This window comes from Lolium perenne, chromosome 7 (assembly GCF_019359855.2).
Source record: "Lolium perenne isolate Kyuss_39 chromosome 7, Kyuss_2.0, whole genome shotgun sequence".
NCBI classification, from domain to species: Eukaryota; Viridiplantae; Streptophyta; class Magnoliopsida; order Poales; family Poaceae; genus Lolium; species Lolium perenne.
This window is the reverse complement of record NC_067250.2, coordinates 116,089,130-116,116,624: the sequence shown is the minus strand read 5'-3', so window position 1 is coordinate 116,116,624 and position 27,495 is coordinate 116,089,130. Positions and strand designations below refer to the sequence as shown.

Here is a 27,495-nt window from a genome sequence, read left to right as displayed (position 1 = left end):
CCCCTCCATATGGAAGGTTTTTGGTTCGGGTCTTATTCGAAGACTTGGATACCAACACTTGGGGTTCCACCTATATAATGAGGGGCATAGGGGAGGGGGCCGGCCACACCAAAGCCACAAGTTGGCCGCACCCCCTTGAGGCCGGCCACCCCCTCCCAAACCCTAGCCGCCCCCCTCTCCTCCATAACTCCCGCGTAGCTTTAGCGAAGCTCCGCCGGACTTCTCCACCACCACCGACACCACGCCGTCGTGCTGTCGGATTCAAGAGGAGCTACTACTTCCGCTGCCCGCTGGAACGGGGAGGTGGACGTCGTCTTCATCAACAACCGAACGTGTGACCGAGTACGGAGGTGCTGCCCGTTCGTGGCGCCGGAACCGATCGTGATCAAGATCTTCTACGCGCTTTTGCAAGCGGCAAGTGAACGTCTACCGCAGCAACAAGAGCCTCCTCTTGTAGGCTTTGGAATCTCTTCAAGGGTGAGACTCGATACCCCCTCGTTGCTACCGTCTTCTAGATTGCATCTTGGCTTGGATTGCGTGTTCGCGGTAGGAAATTTTTTGTTTTCTATGCAACGTTATCCTACAACTGCGATACTGAAAAGCATCATCATCTGTCAATAGAGTCCCCTGGTCTGCAGCAAGCTTGTCTTGAACGGACATGGGAGTAGACACGGCTTTGGACTTGTCCATGTTGACGCGATGAAGCAGATCCATGGCATACCTGCCTTGTGACAGAGGCATTCCCCCTGAATCGCGTGTAACTTCAACACCAAGAAAATAATGAAGCGGCCCCAAATCTTTAACAGGGAAGGTCTGACCAAGCCGATGAATAAGAGAGGCAGCGGCGGTAGGACAAGAACTAACGACGACAATGTCATCGACATACACGAGCATGTATATGGTGATGCCAGCCTGATGAAACACAAACAAGGAAGTGTCTGTCTTGGCGGCAAGAAAACCAAGCTGCTGCAGCATATCACTCAACCGAGAGTACCAGGCGCGAGGGAACTGTTTGAGGCCATAGATGGACTTTTGCAGTTTGCAGACATAGTTCGGATGGAATGAATCTTCGAAGCCTGGAGGTTGACGCATGTAGGCTGTCTCTTCCAAAGTACCATGCAGAAACGCATTGCTAATATCCAGTTGACGAACCGACCAATTGCGAGACACGGCGAGGGCAAGAACAAGACGAACTGTAGCGGGTTTCACAACTGGACTAAAGGTGTCAAGGTAGTCGATGCCATAGCGCTGAGTAAACCCCTGAGCCACGAGCCCTGCCTTGTATTTGTCGACAGAACCGTCAGCCTTGTGCTTCACTTTGAACACCTAGCGAGAGCCAATAATATTGCAACCAGGGGGAGGTGGCACAAGCGTCCATGTGTGATTACGGTGCAAGGCAGAGTGTTCTTCTTCCATAGCTTGATGCCACGGAGCATCGGAGAGAGCACGACGGTAGGAGGCCGGTTCAGCTGCAAACGCACGACGCCTGGGGTCGTAGCGGATGGTCCCGTCCGTGGACGGGGAGGCTTGACGGTGGCGCCGCGAGTGCGCGTCTGCATGTGATGACGCGGTGCCGGGACAGCAGGTGGTGGCGAGGAATACGGCGAAGCGGCCGAATGCTCGAGAGAGGCCGCAGCCGAAGAATCTGCGGCAGGTGATGAAGCCACGGCAGGCTGCCGTGAGCCCGCGCCAGGCTACCGGGGGCTGCCATCAGTCGAAAAATCTGCCGCGGCACAGCTGTCTGCCGGAGAAGCGGAACTAGGAGCGGGCGTGCGAGGAGAGCTGGCACCACTGTCTGATGGATCACCACCAGAGAAACCTGCATCAGAAGAGCTGCTCGTGGCAGGAGTGCTAGTAGCCAAAAAGGGTTAGGTCATAATTACGCATACGGTCATCCTGTATCACCGGCTCAGAGGAGGGAAAAATAGTGGGAACGTTGATGGGTGGAGGAGGCGGGGAGTTGGAGGCAGGGCTAGGGGTGGCAGAGTGTAGTTTCTGGCACTAGCTAGCTCTCCTCTCACTGGTCACGGACAGAGGTAGAAGAAAGGAAATACACAGAGAATTCCAGCGCACATACGCTCGGCGCACAGACGCCTCTATTTTCTCTCTTAATCAGCTAGCTTCAACAAGAAGTACACAGCAGGGGGCTTTATACATGGAGTACGCACGCACGAACGCCACGCTCAACTCCTGTGCCCACGACGCGCTGCACGATCAGCTCGCCAGGCCGCGCGCTCGACGCGCCACTACGCGTACGACGCGGTCAGCTCCAACTGATCCACAACGTCTACCCTGCCAGCTCTCTACTGCTCCGACGCGGCCACAAACTGGCGTCCGACCGAACCAGACTATACACACGCACACGCATGAACTCACACACACATGCCCATGCCCAGCCTCGGACTCGTCCTACGCGCACACGCTGGTTGTCACCGTGCTGGTCATGGCTTATTGCTAACATTCTCCCCCTAAGCCACGACCTAGAGCATCGCCGGCTCGTCGTCGACGTCGACGAGAAGCGCCTTCTCCTTCCTCGGCTCCGGGCAGTCACGGGAGAAGTGGCCGCGAACGCCACAATTCCAGCACTTGCCGCGCCGTCCTCTCGCGCCCGAGTCCACGCTGCTCCCGCCGTCATCGTGGTCGTGGCCACCGCCGCGTGCACGACGCCTCTGCTCCCATTGCGCCGCCGTGAGCAGCAGCTGGTCGCCACGACGCTCTCCGCCAACAGCTGCCTTGCGCCGCTGCGTCCGCTCCTGGAACGCCTTGAGACGCCCGAGCACCTCGTCGAAGCAGATGGTCTCGACGTCGCAGAACTGCTCGATGCCGGCCACCGCCGCGAACAGCGATTCCGGGACAGTGTCGAGCAGCTTCTTCACCATCTCGGCGTCGCTCAGAGTCCCGCCGAGGCTTGCAAACTTGGCGGCCATGCAGCCGATCTTGCCAGCATAGATGTCCAGCTCCTCGCCCTCCGCCATGATCAGCCGGTCGAACTCGCCGCGGAGCGTCGACAGCCGAGCTGCCTTGACGTGGTCCGCGCCGACGAACCGCGCCTTGAGGCACTCCCAGATCGCCGCCGCCGTCTTCTTCGACGACACCTGCAGGAGAATGTCCTCCGAGAGCGCGCCGAGCAGGTACGCCCTCGCCCTCTTGTTCTTCTCCGGATCGACCGCCGCCGTCGGGTCCGCCGGAACCACCGCCTCCCAGACGCCCTGCACCTCGAGGTTGGCCTCGACCTTGATCGCCCAGACGGTGTAGTTGTCGCGGGTGAGCATCGGACAGGAGAGCGGCACCACGCTCCCCCCAGCGCCACCGTACGGAACCAGCGCCATTGCCTCGCTCTGATACCAAATGTAGTTTCTGGCACTAGCTAGCTCTCCTCTCACTGGTCACGGACAGAGGTAGAAGAAAGGAGATACACAGAGAATTCCAGCGCACATACGCTCGGCGCACAGACGCCTCTATTTTCTCTCTTAATCAGCTAGCTTCAACAAGCAGTACACAGCAGGGGGCTTTATACATGGAGTACGCACGCACGAACGCCACGCTCAACTCCTGTGCCCACGACGCGCTGCACGATCAGCTCGCCAGGCCGCGCGCTCGATGCGCCACTACGCGTACGACGTGGTCAGCTCCAACTGATCCACAACGTCTACCCTGCCAGCTCTCTACTGCTCCGACGCGGCCACAAACCGGCGTCCGACCGAACCAGACTATACACACGCACACGCATGAACTCACACACACACGCCCATGCCCAGCCTCGGACTCGTCCTACGCGCACACGCTGGTTGTCACCGTGCTGGTCATGGCTTATTGCTAACACAGAGGGGAAGAAATTCTCGTCGAACACAACATCGCGAGAGACAAAAATCTGACCAGAAGACCGATCCAAACACTTATACCCTTTATGTTGTTGGTTGTAGCCGAGGAAGACACAGAGACGAGAGCGAAAAGCGAGCTTCCTATTATTGTATGGGCGCAAATTAGGCCAGCACGCGCAGCCAAAGGCGTGGAGAAAGGAGTAATCGGGGTGTTCACCTCGAAGGCATGTGAGAGGAGCTGTGTTTTGCAGGTTTTGGGCAGGCATGCGGTTGATTAAGTAGATGGCTGTGAGTAAAGCCTCGTCCCAGAAACGAACAGGGAGAGAGGAATGGGCGAGGAGGGCGATGCATGTCTCGACGATGTGGTGATGTTTCCTCTCGGCAATGCCGTTCTGTTGAGACGTGTGTGAGCAAGTAACACGATGTTGGATACCGGTTCGATAAAAATATTTGGAGAGGCGAGTGTACTCGCCGCCACCATCAGATTGCACCATGCGAATTTTAGTTTGAAGCAATCTTTCCACGTGGGTTTGAAAGTGATAAAAAGATTTATCAACATCGGACTTGCGCTTAATAAGATAACTCCAAGTATAACGACTAAAATCGTCCACAAAACTTACATAATACCGAAAACCTCCCACATAAGAGATAGTTGGCCCCCATACATCGGAATGCACGAGCTCTAGAGGAGAATTGGTACAATGCGATGAACGGGAATAGGGTAATTGGTGCACCTTGGCACGCTGACACGAATCACAAACTAAAGATGTAGACGATAATGCACAAGCAACTTTATTTTCCTAAGGACGGACTCAAGAACTCTAAGCGACGGATGCCCTAGCCTTCGATGCCAATGGTCGGTGGAGAGTGTGGAGCTGGTAAGGCAGTGGCGACTCGATGAAGACGACGACGTAACGAGGTTGCTTGGCACCGGGTACAGACCACCCTGGCATCTACCCCGAAGAATAAGGGCCCTCGTTGCTTGGTCCTTAACATAAAAATGATAGGGATAAACTTCAGCATATACATGATTATCAAGAAGAAGCTTGTGCATGGAAAGAAGATTTTTAGACATGGCAGTAACTCGCAGGATATTCTTAAGAAGAAGAGGTCGGGATGAGCCAGTAATTTGGGAGTGACCAATATGGGTAATGGACAGACCTGCGCCATTGGCGACCTGCACAGAGTCCTTGCCCTGGTAGCCCTCCTGGAAGCTGAGGCGGTCAAGGTCGGCCGTCAGGTGATCTGTTGCTCCGGAGTCGAAGTACCATTTGCCATCGCCAGAGTTGTTGGAGTTGGCAGCATTGGCGTTGCGCTGACGCGGCTCCTCGGGCTGGAAGGCATGGTTGAAACGGTTGCGGCAGCGGAGAGCATCGTGGCCGTACTTGCCGCAGACCTGGCAGATGATGCGACCGCCACCACCACCACCATTGCGGCCACCGTTGTTGTTGTTGTTGTGGTGGTGGCCTCGGCCGCCACCACCACGGCCAAAGCCACCGCGGCCACCGCGATCACCTCCTCCATTGTGACGGCCGCCACCGCCACTGTGACCACCATGCCCACCATTGCCATGGCGAGCCTCAGCAGCGTTGCCAGAAGGATGGATCTCGCCCGATGACGCCTACTGCTCAAGACGAAGCTCGACACTAAGGAAATAAGCATAAAAATTGTTAAGTGTCACCGGTTCATCACAGGTGGTGATGGAGGCGACGAGAGGCTCGTATTCCGGACCGAGCCCGGCAAGGATGTAGCCGAGGATCTCCTCGTCGCTGAGCGGCTTGCCGGCGGAAGCCATGGCGTCGGCGTAGCTCTTCATCCGATTGAAGTACTCGGAGGCATTCATGTCCTTCTTCTTGAAGTTGGAAAGCTGATAGCGCAGCTGCATCACCCTGGCTCGGTTCTGCGAGCCAAACATGGCATGGAGCGCCTCCCAGACGCTAGCCGATGTGAGGACGCGGGTGAGCTGCCCCACGATATCCTCGGACATGGAGCCGAGGAGAGCAATAAGCACCAGCTGATCGTGCTGGTACCACCGGAGAAATTTCGGGTTGGCCACCTGTAGGATAACGTTGCATAGAAAACAAAAAATTTCCTACCGCGAACACGAAATCTAAGCCAAGATGCAATCTAGAAGACGGTAGCAACGAGGGGATTATCGAGTCTCACCCTTGAAGAGATTCCAAAGCCTACAAGATGAGGCTCTTGTTGCTGCGGTAGATGTTCACTTGCCGCTTGCAAAAGCGCGTAGAAGATCTTGATCACGATCGGTTCCGGCGCCACGAACGGGCAGCACCTCCGTACTCGGTCACACGTTCGGTTGTTGATGAAGACGACGTCCACCTCCCCGTTCCAGCGGGCAGCGTGTAGGATAACATTGCATAGAAAACAAAAAATTTCCTACCGCGAACACGAAATCCAAGCCAAGATGCAATCTAAAAGACGGTAGCAACGAGGGGATTATCGAGTCTCACCCTTGAAGAGATTCCAAAGCCTACAAGATGAGGCTCTTGTTGCTGCGGTAGATGTTCACTTGCCGCTTGCAAAAGCGCGTAGAAGATCTTGATCACGATCGGTTCCGGCGCCACGAACGGGCAGCACCTCCGTACTCGGTCACACGTTCGGTTGTTGATGAAGACGACGTCCACCTCCCCGTTCCAGCGGGCAGCGGAAGTAGTAGCTCCTCTTGAATCCGACAGCACGACGGCGTGGTGTTGGTGGTGGTGGAGAAATCCGGCGGAGCTTCGCTAAGCGTGCGGGAAGTGGAGGAGCGGGGCGGCTAGGGTTTGGGAGGGGGTAGCCGGCCACTCAAGGGGGTCGGCCAGGCTGTGGTCTTGGGGTGGCCGGCCCCCTCCCTTGGCCCCTCATTATATAGGTGGAAGCCCCAAGAGTTGGTCTCCAAGTCTTCGAATAAGACCCGAACCAAAAACCTTCCATATGGTGGGGAAACCTAGCCAAGCTAGGACTCCCACTTGAGGTGGGAGTTCCACCTCCCATATGGGGGTGGCTGGCCCCCTAAGGGGAGTCCACTTGGGACTCCTCCCCCACTAGGGTTGGCCGGCCATGGAGGTGGAGTCCCATGTGGACTCCACCTTCCTTGGTGGTTTCTTCCGGACTTTTCTAGAACCTTCTAGAACCTTCCATAGAACCTTCCGCGTCAATTTAATTCACATAAAATGACATCCTATATATGAATCTTATTCCCCGGACCATTCCGGAACTCCTCGTGATGTCCGGGATCTCATCCGGGACTCCGAACAAATATTCGAACTCCATTCCATATTCAAGTTCTACCATTTCAACATCCAACTTTAAGTGTGTCACCCTACGGTTCGCGAACTATGCGGACATGGTTGAGTACTCACTCAGACCAATAACCAATAGCGGGATCTGGAGATCCATAATGGCTCCCACATATTCAACGATGACTTTAGTGATCGAATGAACCATTCACATACGATACCAATTCCCTTTGTCCCGCGATATTTTACTTGTCCGAGGTTTGATCTTCGGTATCACTCTATACCTTGTTCAACCTCGTCTCCTGACAAGTACTCTTTACTCGTACCGTGGTATGTGGTCTCTTATGAACTTATTCATATGCTTGCAAGACATTAGACGACATTCCACCGAGAGGGCCCAGAGTATATCTATCCGTCATTGGGATGGACAAATCCCACTGTTGATCCATATGCCTCAACTCATACTTTCCGGATACTTAATCCCACCTTTATAACCACCCATTTACGCAGTGGCGTTTGATGTAATCAAAGTACCTTTCCAGTATAAGTGATTTACATGATCTCATGGTCATAAGGACTAGGTAACTATGTATCAAAAGCTTATAGCAAATAACTTAATGACGAGATCTTATGCTACGCTTAATTGGGTGTGTCCATTACATCATTCATACAATGATATAACCTTGTTATTAATAACATCCAATGTTCATGATTATGAAACTAATCATCCATTAATCAACAAGCTAGTTAAGAGGCATACTAGGGACTCTTTGTTGTTTACATATCACACATGTATCAATGTTTCAGTTAATACAATTATAGCATGGTATATAAACATTTATCATAAACATAAAGATATATAATAACCACTTTTATTATTGCCTCTTGGGCATATCTCCAACAGTCTCCCACTTGCACTAGAGTCAATAATCTAGATTACATTGTAAGGTACCTAACACCCATGGCATTCTGGTGTTGGTCATGCTTTGCCCTAGGGAGAGCTTTAGTCAACGGATCTGCTACATTCAGATCAGTGTGTATTTTGCAAATCTTTACTTCTCCATCTTCGATGTACTCGCGAATCGAGTGGTAACGCAGCTTGATATGCTTCAGCCTCTTGTGCGACCTTGGCTCTTGTGCATTGGCGATGGCACCCATGTTATCACAGTAAATGATTAATGGGTCCAATGCACTAGGAACCACACCGAGCTCTACAATGAACCTCTTCATCCATACCGCTTCTGATGAAGCCTCTGAAGCCGCTATGTACTCTGATTCTGTTGAAGACTTCGCCACCGTGCCTTTGCTTCGAGCTTACCCGACTGCTGCAGCACCATTCAATATAAACACGTAGCCAGACTGTGACTTAGAGTCATCAGGATCAGTGTTCCAACTTGCATCGGTGTAACTTGTTACAACGAGCTCTTGGTCACCTCCATAACAAAGAAACATATCCTTAGTTCTTTTCAAGTAGTTCAGGATATTCTTGACCGATGTCCAGTGTTCCATTCCTGGATCACTTTGATATCTGCTAGTCAAACTAACAGCATGTGCTATATCCGGTCTAGTACATAGCATGGCATACATGATAGAGCCTACTGCCGAGGCATAGGGGATCTGACTCATCCTTTCTCTTTCTTCTGCCGTAGCCGGTCCTTGAGTCTTACTCAATACCTTGCCTGGTAACATAGGTAAGAATCCTTTCTTACTTTCGTCCATTCTAAACTTCTTTAGAATCTTGTGCAGATATGTACTCTGTGATAGCCCTATTAGGCGTCTTGATCTATCTCTATAAATCTTGATGCCTAATATATACGATGCTTCACCAAGGTCTTTCATTGAAAAACTATTATTCAAATAACCTTTAACACTGCTTAATAGTTCTATATCATTCCCGATCAATAATATGTCATCTACATATAATATCAGGAATGCTACAGAGCTCCCACTCACTTTCTTGTAAATACAGGCCTCTCCATGACACTGTATAAACCCGAAGTCTTTGATCACCTTATCAAAACGTCGGTTCCAACTTCTTGATGCTTGCTTCAGTCCATAGATTGAACGCTGAAGTTTGCATACTTTGTCAGCATTTTTAGGATCGACAAAACCTTTGGGTTGTACCATATACAACTCTTCCTCAATGTCTGCATTAAGGAACGCTGTTTTGACATCCATCTGCCAAATCTCATAATCGAAAAATGCAGCTATTGCTAACAAAATCCTCACAGATTTTAGCTTCGCTACAGGTAAGAAAGTCTCATCGTAGTCAACTCCTTGAATTTGTCGGAAACCCTTTGCGACAAGTCGAGCTTTATAGACAGTAATATTACCATCAGCATCTGTTTTTTCTCTTGAAGATCCATTTATTCTCGACAGCCTTGCGGCTATCAGGTAAGTCTACCAAAGTCCATACTTTGTTATCATACATGGATCCCATTTCAGATTTCATGGCTTCTTGCCATTTGTTGGAATCTGGGCTCATCATCGCTTCTTCATACGTCGCAGGGTCCTCATCATTGTTATCTACAATCATGACATTTAGACAAGGATCATACCAATCAGGAGTGGCACGTTCCCTTGTCGATCTGCGAGGTTCAGTAGTTTCCTCGTTCAAAGTTTCATGATCATTATCATTAGCTTCCTCTGTTGCCGGTGTAGGCGGTACAGGTACAACTTCCGGTACTGCGCTACTCTGATCAACGAGTATAGATTCATCAATCTCATCGAGTTCTACTTTTCTTCCAGTCACTTCCTTAGTGAGAAATTCTTTCTCAAGAAAGGTTCCGTTCTTAGCAACAAAGATTTTGCCTTCGGATCTGTGATAGAAAGTGTACCCTATAGTTTCCTTAGGGTATCCTATGAAGACGCATTTCTCCGCTTTGGGTTCTAGCTTGTCCGGTTGTAACTTCTTTACATAGGCTTCGCAACCCCAAACTTTAAGGAACGACAGCTTAGGTTTCTTATTAAACCATAATTCATACGGTGTCGTTTCAACGGATTTTGATGGTGCTCTATTTAAAGTGAATGCGGCTGTCTCTAATGCATAACTCCAAAATGATAACGGTAAATCAGTAAGAGACATCATAGAACGAACCATATCTAAGAGAGTTCGATTACGATGTTCGGACACACCGTTTCGTTGAGGTGTTCCCGGCGGAGTCAATTGTGAAAGTATTCCGCATTTCTTTAAATGCATGCTAACTCATAACTCAGATATTCACCTCCGCGATCAGATCATAGAAATTTGATCTTCTTGTTACGTTGATTTTCTACTTCACTTTGGAATTCCTTAAACTTCTCGAAAGTTTCGGATTTATGTTTCATGAAATAGATATACCCATATCTACTCAGATCATCTGTGAAGGTTAGAACATAACGATAACCACCGCGCGATGCTACGCTCATTGGTCCGCACACATCGGTATGTATGATTTCCAATAAGTCAGTAGCTCGCTCCATCATACCAGAAAATGGAGTCTTAGTCATTTTTCCCATTAGACATGCTTCGCATCTATCAAGTGACTCAAAGTCAAGTGATTCAAGTAATCCATCAGTATGGAGTTTCTTCATGCGTTTCACTCCAATATGACCAAGGCAGCCAGTGCCACATATAAGTAGAATTATCATTCAATTTAATTCTCTTAGCATCAATGTTATGTATATGTGTATCACTACTATCGAGATCTAACAGAAATAAGCCATTCTTTTGTGGTGCTCGACCATAAAAGATATTATTCATAAAAATAGAACAACCATTATTCTCAGACTTGAATGAATAACCGTCTTGCATTAAACAAGATCCAGATATAATGTTCATGCTCAACGCAGGTACATAATAGCAATTATTTAGGCTTAAAACTAATCCCGAAGGTAGATGTAGAGGAAGTGTGCCGACTGCGATCACATTGACCTTGGATCCATCTCCAACGCGCATCGTCACTTCATCTTTCAACAGTTGTCGTTTATTCTTTAGTTCCTGTTTCGAGTTACAAATATGAGCAACCGAACCAGTATCAAATACCCAGGTACTAGAACGAGAACCAGTGAAATGAACATCTATAACATGTATATCAGATATACCTTCTTTCTTCTTCTTGACAAGGCCGCTCTTCAGATCAGCCAGATACTTGGAGCAATTACGCTTCCAGTGTCCCTTCTCCTTGCAGTAATAGCACTCAGCATCAGGCTTAGGGCCGTTCTTAGGTTTCATAGGAGGCGTGGCAGCTTTCTTGCCACCCTTCTTGAATTTTCCCTTAGACTTGCCCTGTTTCTTGAAACTGGTGGTCTTGTTGACCATCAACACTTGGTGCTCTTTCTTGATCTCAATCTCAGCAGCTTTAAGCATGGCGAAGAGTTCAGGTAACTCTTTGTTCATGTTCTGCATATTGTAGTTCATCACAAAGTTCTTGTAACTAGGTGGCAGTGATTGAAGGATACGATTAATCCCCAGTCTGTTAGGAATAACTATTTCCAAGTCACTGAGTTTCTTCGCATGCCCGGTCATGGCGAGCATGTGCTCACTAACGGAGCTACCTTCTTCCATCATGCAGCTGAAAAAAATGTTTCGATGCTTCATAGCATTCCACGGCCGCATGAGTTTCAAAAATAGTTTTCAACTCTTTTATCAACTCATGTGGATCGTGGTGCTCAAAACGTTTTTGAAGATCGGCTTCCAGACTGCATAGGATGGCACACTGTACTTGAGAGTACCGAGTTTTCCGAGTTGCGTAAACATTCTTTACTTCATCGGTTTCTATTTCTGCAGGAGGGTCACCTAGCGGTGCATCAAGCACATATTGCAGATTTCCGCCAGAGAGGAAGATCCTCACATGACGGAACCAGTCGGTGAAGTTGCTACCGTTGCTCTTAAGTTTCTCTTTCTCTAGGAACTGATTAAAATTGATTGAGGACGCCATTTCTACAACATATATTTGCAATAGTTTAGACTAAGTTTATGACAAATTGAGTTCAAATTTTAATTCAACATAATTAAAAATCTAAGTGAACTCCCACTCAAAACAATATCCCTCGCATTGTCTTAGTGATCACACGAACCAAATCCACCGCACCTAAACCCGATCATCACGAGAAAAGGTGTGATTTCAATGGCGAACACTCAAAGTGTTCATCATATCAACCATATGATTCATGCTCTACCTTTCGGTATCACGTGTTCCGAGACCATGTCTGTACATGCTAGGCTCGTCAAGGCCACCTTAGTATCTGCATGTGCAAAACTGTCTTGCACCCGTTGTATGTACTTATTGAATCTATCACACCCGATCATCACGAGATGCTTCGAAACGACAAGACTTGGTAACGGTGCTACTAAGGATGAACACTTTATTATCTTGAGATTTTAGTGAGGGATCATCTTATAATGCTACCGTCGTGATCTAAGCAAAATAAGATGCATAAAAGGATTAACATCACATGCAGTTCATATGTGATATGATATGGCCCTTTTGTCTTTGCGCCTTTGATCTTCATCTCCAAAGCACGGACATGATCTCCATCATCTTCGGGCATGATCTCCATCATCGTCAGCGTAGCGTCAAGGTCAATGGCGCCGTCTTCATGATTGTTCTCCATGTAGCAACTATTACAACTACTTTGAAATACTACTCTACATGAAATTTAAAGACAACCATAAGGCTCCTGCCGGTTGCCACAATACAATAATGATCATCTCATACATATTCATCATCATATTATGGCCATATCACATCACCAAACCCTGCAAAAACAAGTTAGACGTCTCTAATTTGGTTTGCATATTTTACGTGGTTTAGGGTTTTCGAGAGAGATCTAATCTACCTACGAACATGAACCACAACGTTGATACTAATGTTGTCAATAGAAGAGTAAATTGAATCTTCACTATAGTAGGAGAGACAGACACCCGCAAAGCCTCTTATGCAATACAAGTTGCATGTCGAACGAGGAACAAGTCTCATGAACGCGGTCATGTAAAGTTAGTCCGAGCCGCTTCATCCCACTATGCCACAAAGATGCAAAGTACTCAAACTAAAGATAACAAGAGCATCAACGCCCACATACCATTGTGTTCTACTCGTGCAACCATCTATGCATAGACACGGCTCTGATACCACTGTAGGATAACGTTGCATAGAAAACAAAAAATTTCCTACCGCGAACACGAAATCCAAGCCAAGATGCAATCTAGAAGACGGTAGCAACGAGGGGATTATCGAGTCTCACCCTTGAAGAGATTCCAAAGCCTACAAGATGAGGCTCTTGTTGCTGCGGTAGATGTTCACTTGCCGCTTGCAAAAGCGCGTAGAAGATCTTGATCACGATCGGTTCCGGCGCCACGAACGGGCAGCACCTCCGTACTCGGTCACACGTTCGGTTGTTGATGAAGACGACGTCCACCTCCCCGTTCCAGTGGGCAGCGGAAGTAGTAGCTCCTCTTGAATCCGACAGCACGACGGCGTGGTGTTGGTGGTGGTGGAGAAATCCGGCGGAGCTTCGCTAAGCATGCGGGAAGTGGAGGAGCGGGGCGGCTAGGGTTTGGGAGGGGGTAGCCGGCCACTCAAGGGGGTCGGCCAGGCTGTGGTCTTGGGGTGGCCGGCCCCCTCCCCTTGGCCCCTCATTATATAGGTGGAAGCCCCAAGAGTTGGTCTCCAAGTCTTCGAACAAGACCCGAACCAAAAACCTTCCATATGGTGGGGAAACCTAGCCAAGCTAGGACTCCCACTAGAGGTGGGAGTTCCACCTCCCATATGGGGGGGTGGCCGGCCCCCTAAGGGGGAGTCCACTTGGGACTCCTCCCCCACTAGGGTTGGCCGGCCATGGAGGTGGAGTCCCATGTGGACTCCACCTTCCTTGGTGGTTTCTTCCGGACTTTTCTAGAACCTTCTAGAACCTTCCATAGAACCTTCCGCGTCAATTTAATTCACATAAAATGACATCCTATATATGAATCTTATTCTCCGGACCATTCCGGAACTCCTCGTGATGTCCGGGATCTCATCCGGGACTCCGAACAAATATTCGAACTCCATTCCATATTCAAGTTCTACCATTTCAACATCCAACTTTAAGTGTGTCACCCTACGGTTCGCGAACTATGCGGACATGGTTGAGTACTCACTCAGACCAATAACCAATAGCGGGATCTGGAGATCCATAATGGCTCCCACATATTCAACGATGACTTTAGTGATCGAATGAACCATTCACATACGATACCAATTCCCTTTGTCCCGCGATATTTTACTTGTCCGAGGTTTGATCTTCGGTATCACTCTATACCTTGTTCAACCTCGTCTCCTGACAAGTACTCTTTACTCGTACCGTGGTATGTGGTCTCTTATGAACTTATTCATATGCTTGCAAGACATTAGACGACATTCCACCGAGAGGGCCCAGAGTATATCTATCCGTCATCGGGATGGACAAATCCCACTGTTGATCCATATGCCTCAACTCATACTTTCCGGATACTTAATCCCACCTTTATAACCACCCATTTACGCAGTGGCGTTTGATGTAATCAAAGTACCTTTCCGGTATAAGTGATTTACATGATCTCATGGTCATAAGGACTAGGTAACTATGTATCAAAAGCTTATAGCAAATAACTTAATGACGAGATCTTATGCTACGCTTAATTGGGTGTGTCCATTACATCATTCATACAATGATATAACCTTGTTATTAATAACATCCAATGTTCATGATTATGAAACTAATCATCCATTAATCAACAAGCTAGTTAAGAGGCATACTAGGGACTCTTTGTTGTTTACATATCACACATGTATCAATGTTTCAGTTAATACAATTATAGCATGGTATATAAACATTTATCATAAACATAAAGATATATAATAACCACTTTTATTATTGCCTCTTGGGCATATCTCCAACACAACGGAAGTAGTAGCTCCTCTTGAATCCGACAGCACGACGGCGTGGTGTTGGTGGTGGTGGAGAAATCCGGCGGAGCTTCGCTAAGCGTGCGGGAATTGGAGGAGCGGGGCGGCTAGGGTTTGGGAGGGGGTGGCCGGCCACTCTAAGGGGGGCGGCCAGCTGTGGTCTTGGGGTGGCCGGCCCCCTCCCCTTGGCCCCTCATTATATAGGTGGAAGCCCCAAGAGTTGGTCTCCAAGTCTTCGAATAAGACCCGAACCAAAAACCTTCCATATGGTGGGGAAACCTAGCCAAGCTAGGACTCCCACTAGAGGTGGGAGTTCCACCTCCCATATGGGGGGGTGGCCGGCCCCCTAAGGGGGAGTCCACTTGGGACTCCTCCCCCACTAGGGTTGGCCGGCCATGGAGGTGGAGTCCCATGTGGACTCCACCTTCCTTGGTGGTTTCTTCCGGACTTTTCTAGAACCTTCTAGAACCTTCCATAGAACCTTCCGCGTCAATTTAATTCACATAAAATGACATCCTATATATGAATCTTATTCTCCGGACCATTCCGGAACTCCTCGTGATGTCCGTGATCTCATCCGGGACTCCGAACAAATATTCGAACTCCATTCCATATTCAAGTTCTACCATTTCAACATCCAACTTTAAGTGTGTCACCCTACGGTTCGCGAACTATGCGGACATGGTTGAGTACTCACTCAGACCAATAACCAATAGCGGGATCTGGAGATCCATAATGGCTCCCACATATTCAACGATGACTTTAGTGATCGAATGAACCATTCACATACGATACCAATTCCCTTTGTCCCGCGATATTTTACTTGTCCGAGGTTTGATCTTCGGTATCACTCTATACCTTGTTCAACCTCGTCTCCTGACAAGTACTCTTTACTCGTACCGTGGTATGTGGTCTCTTATGAACTTATTCATATGCTTGCAAGACATTAGACGAGATTCCACCGAGAGGGCCCAGAGTATATCTATCCGTCATCGGGATGGACAAATCCCACTGTTGATCCATATGCCTCAACTCATACTTTCCGGATACTTAATCCCACCATTATAACCACCCATTTACGCAGTGGCGTTTGATGTAATCAAAGTACCTTTCCGGTATAAGTGATTTACATGATCTCATGGTCATCAGGACTAGGTAACTATGTATCAAAAGCTTATAGCAAATAACTTAATGACGAGATCTTATGCTACGCTTAATTGGGTGTGTCCATTACATCATTCATACAATGATATAACCTTGTTATTAATAACATCCAATGTTCATGATTATGAAACTAATCATCCATTAATCAACAAGCTAGTTAAGAGGCATACTAGGGACTCTTTGTTGTTTACATATCACACATGTATCAATGTTTCAGTTAATACAATTATAGCATGGTATATAAACATTTATCATAAACATAAAGATATATAATAACCACTTTTATTATTGCCTCTTGGGCATATCTCCAACACAGCGGAAGTAGTAGCTCCTCTTGAATCCGACAGCACGACGGCGTGGTGTTGGTGGTGGTGGAAAAATCCGGCGGAGCTTCGCTAAGCGTGCGGGAATTGGAGGAGCGGGGCGGCTAGGGTTTGGGAGGGGGTGGCCGGCCACTCTAAGGGGGGCGGCCAACTGTGGTCTTGGGGTGGCCGGCCCCCTCCCCTTGGCCCCTCATTATATAGGTGGAAGCCCCAAGAGTTGGTCTCCAAGTCTTCGAATAAGACCCGAACCAAAAACCTTCCATATGGTGGGGAAACCTAGCCAAGCTAGGACTCCCACTAGAGGTGGGAGTTCCACCTCCCATATGGGGGGGTGGCCGGCCCCCTAAGGGGGAGTCCACTTGGGACTCCTCCCCCACTAGGGTTGGCCGGCCATGGAGGTGGAGTCCCATGTGGACTCCACCTTCCTTGGTGGTTTCTTCCGGACTTTTCTAGAACCTTCTAGAACCTTCCATAGAACCTTCCGCGTCAATTTAATTCACATAAAATGACATCCTATATATGAATCTTATTCTCCGGACCATTCCGGAACTCCTCGTGATGTCCGGGATCTCATCCGGGACTCTGAACAAATATTCGAACTCCATTCCATATTCAAGTTCTACCATTTCAACATCCAACTTTAAGTGTGTCACCCTACGGTTCGTGAACTATGCGGACATGGTTGAGTACTCACTCAGACCAATAACCAATAGCGGGATCTGGAGATCCATAATGGCTCCCACATATTCAACGATGACTTTAGTGATCGAATGAACCATTCACATACGATACCAATTCCCTTTGTCCCGCGATATTTTACTTGTCCGAGGTTTGATCTTCGGTATCACTCTATACCTTGTTCAACCTCGTCTCCTGACAAGTACTCTTTACTCGTACCGTGGTATGTGGTCTCTTATGAACTTATTCATATGCTTGCAAGACATTAGACGACATTCCACCGAGAGGGCCCAGAGTATATCTATCCGTCATCGGGATGGACAAATCCCACTGTTGATCCATATGCCTCAACTCATACTTTCCGGATACTTAATCCCACCTTTATAACCACCCATTTACGCAGTGGCGTTTGATGTAATCAAAGTACCTTTCCGGTATAAGTGATTTACATGATCTCATGGTCATAAGGACTAGGTAACTATGTATCGAAAGCTTATAGCAAATAACTTAATGACGAGATCTTATGCTACGCTTAATTGGGTGTGTCCATTACATCATTCATACAATGATATAACCTTGTTATTAATAACATCCAATGTTCATGATTATGAAACTAATCATCCATTAGTCAACAAGCTAGTTAAGAGGCATACTAGGGACTCTTTGTTGTTTACATATCACACATGTATCAATGTTTCAGTTAATACAATTATAGCATGGTATATAAACATTTATCATAAACATAAAGATATATAATAACCACTTTTATTATTGCCTCTTGGGCATATCTCCAACACCACCTCCTTGGCATCGGCGTCGGTGCCCTCCTTCACAGTGGGAGGTGGCACGAAGATGGTTCCGTCGACGTACCCATAGAGATGGGCCGCGCACAGTGCAGGGGCAGCTTGAGTCTTCCAGAGGAGGAAGTTGTCACGGGTCAGGCGGATCGTGATGAGGCTGGTGATGGATTGGATGGTGACGGTGGTGTTGCTGCTTGACCCGGCGGCGCTGGTGTCTCCGGTCATGGTGGCGGAAGGTGGAGATGGGATCTAGCTCTGATACCAAGTGAATTCTATGGTTTTGCCGTGATGCAAAGTGCACCGGCCTCATGTATATTTATAGTCCCACGTAGGGATCGGATCAGTACAAGTTGTTAGGGTTTACAAGAGATAAGTACAGATAACTATACAGCTGTATACGGGAGAGATATCAGGAGCTACCTAGCTCAATCCTAACGACAACTGTTAGTTCACAGACATAACAACAACGTAGCCAAGCTACCAACCAAAAAGAACAGAAAAGAAAAGAAAGGACAACTAAAGCAAACAAAGAACAACCAAAAAAGAAAAAGGAAGACTATACAAGGCTAACATTTGTTAGCCTGACATGCTTTAGTTTAACATGCCATCTCGGGGCCTGGAGTGCAGGGGTAGGCGACGAAGTGCCTTAGCACCAGCTAGCATTCATAGCTTTGCTTCCTCAAGAATGGAAACCACGAAATCCTGCATGTTGGGGGTAATTTCCTTGAAAACCACCTCATTCCTAGTCTTCCATAGCCGCTAGATGGTGAGCAAGATAAGTCATTTGGCACCTTTTTGCGGGGTAGGGCTAGCACCGGCGGCGGCTGAAGCAAATCAGGTGTTAAAATTCTCATCAGCCCAGGGCATGCAGCTTAGCAGGTTCAGCTTGGACATAATATTGTGCAATATTTGTCAGGAGAAAGAACATTGGACAAGCATATGGGAGATGGACTCAACTTCCTGGCGCGCATGTGTCATCATCGGATAAACCATGGCACCACCGTCTCTCTGCCATCCAACATCGACCCAAGAAAGCAAGCCAGGCAAAGATTTTGCACTTCATGGGGCTCCAACACTCCCAAATGGAACCGTGGCAAGGGGAAAAAGTTGATCCTTCAAATAAAGCCTTATATGTTGATTTAGCAGTGTAATTGCCAGATTTGGAAAGATTCTAGGTGATAGTATCTTGAGTGTCAGGTTGGAGTTCTTGCTCGGCAACAATAAAAGACCAGGCATCGCTCTGCTTGGGCGGCACTGGGAAACTCGAGCGCCTCCGGCCAAGTCCTCCTCCTAGAGCCCTCCTTCTCCGTCGCTGCCGCTAGCCTCGTCACGGTGGCGGCGGCCCCAGCCTCCAAAGGCGGCTTGGGGGGAGCTCGCGGTGGACGCGAAGGGGTTTGTTGGCCTGCCGCGCCTAAGCGGGTGTCGGTGCTGGTGAAGATGGCCTCGCCCAAGTGGGCGTCGGTGCAGTGATGGACCGAGATGCGGCGGTTCCAGGCGGGGCGGCGGAGGTCGGAAGGTGCGACGTGCTGGCGTGCTGCTTCACGCCTGGCTGCGCGGGCCCGATTGGGCCGGATTTGGGCCGCGCGAGCTACGTCCTTTGCGTGGTGGAGCGATGCTCGGCTCCGGTTGCTTTCCAGTCATGGTGTGGCGGTGCTATTTACTACGCTGGCTAGGGCGGCGAACATGTCGAGCGGATGGCCAAGCGGCCTTGCTCCAGTTCTGGGGACCTGGCGGCTCGGGCATTTTGGAGGCTATCTGGTTGACGGCTGGAGGTAGGTGGGATGCGCACTGGCTCTTGGTGGCCGGCGGGGCTGCTGGTCATGAAGCTATCCTTGATGGCGCTCCGACGAGGTATATGTGGAGAGGTCGGGTGTGACTGAGGTGTGCCGGGAACTCAGGTTCCAGCGAGGTGTGCAGTTCTCCGGATGAAAATCTTGCTCGACTTCCATCGATGCCGGTGATGACGTCAAATTTGGGTGTCGTTTGCCTTGTTGAAGGCGTTACCGAGGAGATCGAACACTTCTCCCACTATTGGATCTTGTCTTTGGGTGAAAACCTAAAATCCGCATGTCGGATTGGCGATGGTGGCATCCTCGATGTCGTTACTTCGATGGAAGCATCATTTTGGACACATGGTACTGATGGGAACACTTGGGTTGTGGTCAAGCGGCTGGTCAGGCAGTATCAAAGGCGGGTGTTCTTGGAGTCTATGGTAGTGGGTCTTGTGGGGTTGCCCCGTGGTGGCGGTAGCAGGAGCATTCTCGACATGCAGGTGGCATCAGACGAGACCTTTTTTCCGCCCTCTCAAGACAAGAGCGGCGCATGCCACCTCCCTTTGTTTATGTCTTTCTCTCCGATGTTGTTGAAGCTGGCGAACAAGCTCGTGGCAATGGTGATCGATTCAACATGCGTTCTCTCTTGATTCAAGAACGAGGGATGATGTTCGGTGACGCCGCTTGCCCCGGTGGTGTGCTTCTCTGTTTGTGCCGCTCCTAGCCTTCCTGGCGCTCTTTATGTCTAGCGGTGCTCTTGTTGATGTAAAGTTTTTCGCCCGGTTTTCCTTCAATAAATTGAGCAGTTCGGGCTCTGTACCTTTTTCTTATAATGCAATGAACACATCAGTTATCCTGTTATTATTAAAAAAAAACAATATCGACCAAGTGGTGGAATTGGATGATTACCTCGGTGGAGAGAGTGCCAGTTATACGTCTGATCCAAGCACTATCAGGCAAGACAGCAGCAACCGTCAATCTTTTAATGGTGCGAGGGTTGACAGGAGCGAGTACAGAGGGGGCTAGGTCAGCAATGCTTTGCCCGGCAAGCCATTTGTCTGTCTATAACAAAAGCTTCCTGCCATCACTAAGAGTGGCAGTGGTGGCAGCATGTACTAGTTCTTCGACATGATGACAAAGTTTGATTGGGAAGCCCATGGCCGAGAATTGTCAATGCGTCGTAACCAGGCCCATCGCGCACGAAGGGCCCAACCCATGCGTTTCAAGTCAAGGACTCCTAATCCACCATACTCAACAGGGCAGCAAACATCTTTTTTTAATCATTTTTATATCTACAATTACATTTTCCTCTCATAAGCCTTCCATATTAAAACACCGAGATAAGAAAACGTCATCAACATATAAATACATGATGAATCCCACATCCCTACCATAGTGGTAGTATACATTAGTGGAGACATACAATCTTTGAACTCGTCAATGCTTATAATGGGGTTACTGAGTGTTCATAGCGTAATTTGGCTACTTAGTTTGTATGATCAGCCAAATAATTTTAACTATTGATCAAGCTAATTAATTGATAAATTATTGAAGAGCTGCAACAGGTTTATTTTGCAAAGATCTAGGACAAGTCCTGGCGACTCGGGGAAGTTTTGAGCTACATGGATGCTGCCCAGGCTAAGTCGTACCAAGATATAAAGGCCAATCTTCACGTAAGGGAAAATGGAGCAAAGAGAATCAAGAGATCTTAATTACTTGTATGATTAGGAACGTTGCCGGATATTTATTATTTTCTTGTGGACCAGGGCGTATCTGTACGTGAATTGCTTGCACTCGGAACTGCTATGTACGTGACGGTACAAATTGTTAGCTGATTTGGTAGGTATACTGCTTGGTAATCACAACCGAATCAAGGAAAACCCACGTCTGGTCGGTTTGGCCTTTGGTGTTTCGGTCGTACACGCTAAGTCCTGCGTGCCTTCGATATAAGGCCACGGCCGATTGGAAAAAAAGACCCCAGTCAATCGAATCTATCAATACAATTTATCCTATTTACTTTTACGTACGTTTTCTCTTTCTTTTACCTGGCGGCTCCCTAGCAGCTCTAGGGTTCCCTTGATCTTTGCCGTTTTGCGTTGAAAAACGATCGTATCTCCTCTTCGAAATCGAGGTTCCTTTGTTGATTTGCTCGGAAATCATCCGTTCGTCGTCACGGAAACACGACGGTTATCCTGGTGTTGCGTGGCAGATTTTCGTGCCAACACAATTGACGACTCCGCTGGGGAAGAAGCATCGAGCGGTCTCCAGCCTGTTCCTGCTACGTAGGGATCGTCATCAAGAGGATGCAATCTACAACGGTAACATGAATTCTCATTATTTTTATGTAGATGCAAATAACTCTTATGTTGATGTTGCTAGATCCTATGATATGTGTAGTACATCGGCTAGTCCTATTTCGTACTATGTGCAAATGCCGATGCAAAATAATCTACATGATTTAAATTCTTATAGTTTTAGCAACATGCAACATGTATACTCGAATTCTCATGCATCGGCAACCCCAGAAGTTCATATGCCGATGAACAACGTGATGAATTCAGTTAACCAATATGAAACACCCAATGCCATAAATTTCAATAGAATGCAAAATAGTGTTTCGCCCTTTTATTCATCGGACTTTAGACGAGATACGCCTACATATGAGAAGTTAGATCGGATTTTAGCCTCTGTTCAATGGGAACAGAAGTTTCCCTTAGTAACTGTACGAGCCCTGACTCGTACAGGATCGGATCATACTCCTCTTTTGGTTGATACGGGTAGTCCAGCTCATGTAGGGAAGAACAATCACTTCTCTTTTGAGTTATCATGGTTAAAGAAGAATGGTTTCTATGATTTAGTTAAGGATATGTGGCTTACATGTGGTACTGCTTCATCTCCTATAGAGACATGGCAACTTAAAGTGCGTCAGTTAAGACAATTTCTCCGGGGATGGACGAGAAATTTAGCTGGGGTGTATAAAAAAGAAAGAGAAAGACTTGAAAGGGTCATTGATGAACTAGACATCAAGGCTGAAACCATACCACTTAGTGTGGCTGAGAGGGCAACTAAAAAGGAGGCGGATGATTCTCTCTCAAGACTTAGGGGTGAGGAAGAATCCAAATGGGCCCAAAGAGCAAAGGTGAGGCATGTGCGAGAAGGCGGAAATAATACTAAGTATTTCCACTTAATTGCTAATGGAAAACACAGAAAGAAAAAAATTTCCAACTAGAACAGGATGAGGGCACAATAGTTGGTGAGGCTAACCTGAGAGTTTTTATTTCTGAGTATTATAAAAAACTTTTTGGGGCGCCGATTCCGAATTGTTTCTCTATGTTGGAAGAGAATAATGAGGACATTCCTCAAGTATCTAGTGATGATATTGAGGTTCTAACGGCGGTATTTACGGAGGATGAGGTGAAGGAAGCGGTAATGCAAATGGAGAGAAATAAAGCTCCCGGGCCGGACGGTTTGCCGGCGGAGTTTTACCAGATTTTTTGGGATGTGATAAAGGAGGATCTGATGGCCATGTTTGTGCAGTTGCGGACTGGCGATTTGCCTCTATTTAAATTGAATTTTGGTGTGATCACATTACTCCCTAAAAAAGAAGATGCTAGTAGAATAGAGCAATATAGGCCTATCTGTTTGTTGAATGTTAGCTTTAAGATTTTTACCAAGGTTGGCACAAATAGAGTGACTGCTTTGGCATATAAGGTAATTAGACCAACACAATCTGCATTTATTCCAGGAAGAAATATTTTAGAGGGAGTTGTTGTGCTTCACGAAACCATCCATGAACTTCATAGGAAAAAAATGGATGGTATAATTTTTAAGATAGATTTTGAGAAGGCTTATGATAAGGTGAATTGGGCATTCTTACAGCAAGCTATGCGCATGAAAGGTTTTCCACCTATTTGGTGTGATTGGGTGGCGAGGTTTGTCCAAGGGGGAAGTGTCGGTATAAGAGTGAATGATGACATAGGTCATTATTTCCAAACTATGAAAGGTCTCCGACAGGGTGATCCCCTCTCGCCCATGCTTTTTAATATTGTTGCGGACATGTTGGCTATTCTCATCGCAAGGGCGAAAGAGAATGGACAAGTCGGGGGATTGATAGACCACCTTGTAGAAGGTGGGGTATCAATCCTACAATATGCCGATGACACGATCCTTTTTATGGAGCATGATGTAGAGAAAGCTGTTAATATGAAGCTTATTCTATGCTTGTTTGAGCAACTGTCGGGTCTGAAAATCAACTTTCATAAGAGTGAAATTTTTTGTTTTGGTAAAGCTAAGGACATACAGCAAGACTATCGACAAATATTTGGGTGTGAGGTTGGTTCGCTACCTTTTAAATATCTGGGAATTCCTATTCACTATAGAAAACTTTTAAACAAAGAATGGAAACCTGCGGAGGATCGGTTTGAGAAAAAATTAGGATGTTGGTTGGGAAAGATACTATCTTATGGAGATCGTCTTGTTTTAATTAATTCCGTTCTGTCAAGTTTACCTATGTTTCTACTATCCCTTTTTCCAATACCCATAGGGGTACGGAAAAGATTAGATTTCTATAGGTCGCGTTTCTTTTGGCAAAGCGATCAGTTAAAAAAGAAATATAGATTGACAAAATGGAACATTCTCTGTAGACCGAAGGATCAAGGGGGCTTAGGGATTGAGGTTTTAGATATTAAAAATAAGTGCTTGTTAAGCAAATGGCTTTTCAAGTTACTTAATGAACAAGGTATGTGGCAGGAGTTGTTGCAGAACAAATATCTTAGGTCACATACCCTGTCCTAGGTTCAAGCTAAACCAACGGATTCACCCTTCTGGAAGGGTATTCTAAGTGTGAAAGATGAGTTCTTTCAACGGGGATCTTTTAGTGTTGGCAATGGACTGACTACGCTGTTTTGGGAGGACTCTTGGCTGGGCAACGCTCCTCTTTTTGGTCAATATCGGGGGCTGTTTAACAAGGTGGCTCATAGAAATGTGAGGGTCGCGGATGTTCTTAATCAACCAACGCTGAACATTACTTTCAATAGGATTTTAAGGGGTTCAACGTGGGAAGATTGGTTGAGTTTAGTGGAACGTTTGATGGAGATACAACTTAATGATCAGCCGGATAGTTTTTGCTGGAATTTAACAACTTCTCGGAAGTTTTCTGTTAAATCTCTTTATACTGATTTCATGAGTGGACACGCTCGGTTTTTGAAAAAATATCTGTGGAAATTAAAAGTGCCACTGAAAATCAGAATTTTCATGTGATTTTTGAATCGGAAAGTCCTACTTACTAAAGATAACTTGGCGAAGCGAAAGTGGACTGGCTGTACTAAATGCGTGTTTTGTGACTCTAAGGAATCTATAGAACATCTTTTCATTAGGTGCCCTTTTGCAAACTTGTTGTGGAGAGTTATTTATTTCACGTTTAATATTCCTCCTCCAACAAATATTAAAAACTTGTTTGGGAAGTGGCTGAATGGTATTGGCAAAGTTGTCAAAGAGCGGATTCGTATAGGAGTCTGTGCTTTACTTTGGGCAATTTGGAATTGTCGAAACGATATTGTTTTTAACGGTGCGGGTTCTTCTCAATTTTTGCAGGCTATCCATCGAACTACTTACTGGATAAATATGTGGTCCCATCTACTCCCCGAGGACCAGCATGCACATATGGATTCTGGGTGCACTCGCTTGATGGCGGTCGTTCGGGCTATCTTCAACCAGGGTGGTTGGCGGCATATTAATAGATTACAAGATGCTTAGATCGTCTTTGTTTTCACTTTTTAGATGGTTGATTCATGTCGCAACTTTAGCCGATCCATGAACCTGTGAGCGTTTTGTATTCACAACTATTTACTCTTTTTGGATAATGCAATAAAAGGCTGTGTGCATCCTTTGGATGCAGAGCCCGAGGATCTCCCCCATTTCTAAAAAAAAATAACTTGCAGTATGTTGGTTCACCTTCACACATGCCAATGGATGCAAAAATTAGCCATGATACTACTAGCTACTTGGCTAATTACTCTCAGACATCATATGCTACATTTTTGTTACTAACTTTTCAGCATCATATGTGACTGAAGATATTCATAATTCGGCTACACACCTTTACAATGATCACAGCCGAATAAGTGAAAATTCAAAAGGAGTTCATGTGCCTTCATCTAATACTGTAGCATGTGATACAACCCCTACACAATTCCAGATTTTCGGTACCACCCAAGAGTCATTGCCGAAAAATTCTGAGAGATATGAGGGGCGATCATCAGAAGAGTGGGCTGATTTATATCGGAAGTCTTGTGAAAATCTTGCAAAAAAGCTTCTTGAAGTCACAGCTATGCAAGACAACCATCATAAAAAGGTTGACTCGGTCAATACAACTAATTTAGCTAAGGCCGGGTTGGACAATGTACGTGCCGAGTCAAATCAACACAGGATGATCAACACATCTGTCACGTCCGACTTATTTGAAGCTGAATTGGGTAAAGCTAAGTCGGACACAAAAGCCGAGTTTGTCAAGTCGGTAGATACAAATTTCATTGAGCAAGAACATGATGAATTTGAAATAGCGATGCTTGATTTTTCTGGATGTAAAGGACCTTTCATGTTGCCCTATGAATTTCGTGCCAAAGAAATAGACGACAATCAACAAGAAGAAAGTATAGCCGAACCATGGTCGGCTGAAGAAGAGCATCAAGGTGAAGAGGCCAAAGATCTAGAAAACAAGGAAGATAAGACATTAGAAAATTATCAACATACGGAGCAAGATAATGTTCATACCAAGTCTATAAGTGAAAAGAAAGTGATCATTGATGATAATGCTCTTCCGAAGTTGATCATGCCAAAAGGTCCAGAAACAGAAGTTTCGAATGTCAATGGAAGAAAGACAAAATTAGCTCCAAGGTCGAAGCCGACGGTTAAGCAGTTGTTGGACAAATATTCTGCATGCAATGCCAACAATATATTTAGTCGGCTTCAAGGTAATAAGCATCCTTTCTCGCCTTCTCGACATGGGGGGCATGTGCACCGGCGAGAAAAGTTGTATAACCAGCAGCCTTATTTTCCAATGGCACGGACATATTGGAGCTGTGCACCTCCTACATATCCTCAGTTTCCACCATGGGGTGTTATTCCTTGGGCGCCATATCTTACAAGTCCAGCAAGTTCTTTTGAGGCAGAATTTATTCCGCTGAGGCCTATGTTCAGACCACACTTTCATGAGAAAAAGGATCGGTTTACTCACGAAGCTAGGTCGCGTGCTGCCATTGTGATTAGAGGAAGCCGATCACATGCACACAATTTAGGCGGTAAAAAATACATTGTTGATCGTAAACTCGCATGGGTTCCTGTGAGGTCTGCCGGAACTAAAGCTAGCAGTACCATCGTGAGTCAGCCTGCAAAAAGTTCAAATGTATCTGATGTTAACCATGGTGTGAAGTCTGGAGAAACAAAAGTAGCTGACATTGGCGGAGGTGTACAACAACAGCAACATGGATCCGGTCGTGTTGAGAAGGATGCTATTTTGGAGCTGAATGGTAAAGGTAGCAATAGCCATGCAGAAAATACTTTTAGACGTGATGGATCCATGGATGGCCGCACTAATAGTATTACAGCCAAAAATATTGGTTTGCATGCTGCTTTAGGGCCTGATGTGCATTCACGTTCAACAAAGAAAGTTATACCTGCAAGTCCAAGCGATTTAGTTGCTGCGTCAGCCGACATATGCCTCAATCGCACCAGGAAATTTGAGCTTCGTGGTCCATCTAATTATCGGAAGGTTTTCTCGCCTAAGTATGGATT

The 27,495-nt window shown here is 46.9% G+C and overlaps 1 protein-coding gene and 1 non-coding gene across 2 annotated transcripts; both read right to left on the bottom strand.

Moving 5' to 3' along the window:
• Positions 1-1,172: 1,172 nt before the first annotated feature.
• On the bottom strand, positions 1,173-3,462 carry LOC139833166 (uncharacterized). The gene has a single exon (XM_071823356.1). The coding sequence runs from the start codon at positions 3,327-3,329 to the stop codon at positions 2,481-2,483; it is 849 nt and encodes a 282-aa protein (XP_071679457.1). The 5' UTR covers positions 3,330-3,462; the 3' UTR covers positions 1,173-2,480.
• A 1,997-nt stretch (positions 3,463-5,459) lies between these two features.
• LOC127323970 (small nucleolar RNA Z247) lies at positions 5,460-5,598 on the bottom strand. Its single transcript, XR_007866047.1, has one exon. It is a non-coding gene; the product is annotated as a small nucleolar RNA Z247 (small nucleolar RNA).
• Between the last annotated feature and the right edge of the window lie 21,897 nt (positions 5,599-27,495).

What these genes read in the sequence shown, in the direction of transcription:
- LOC139833166 (XM_071823356.1), bottom strand. Translation starts at nt 3,329, where the DNA reads ATGGCGCTGGTTCCGTACGGTGGCGCTGGGGGGAGCGTGGTGCCGCTC.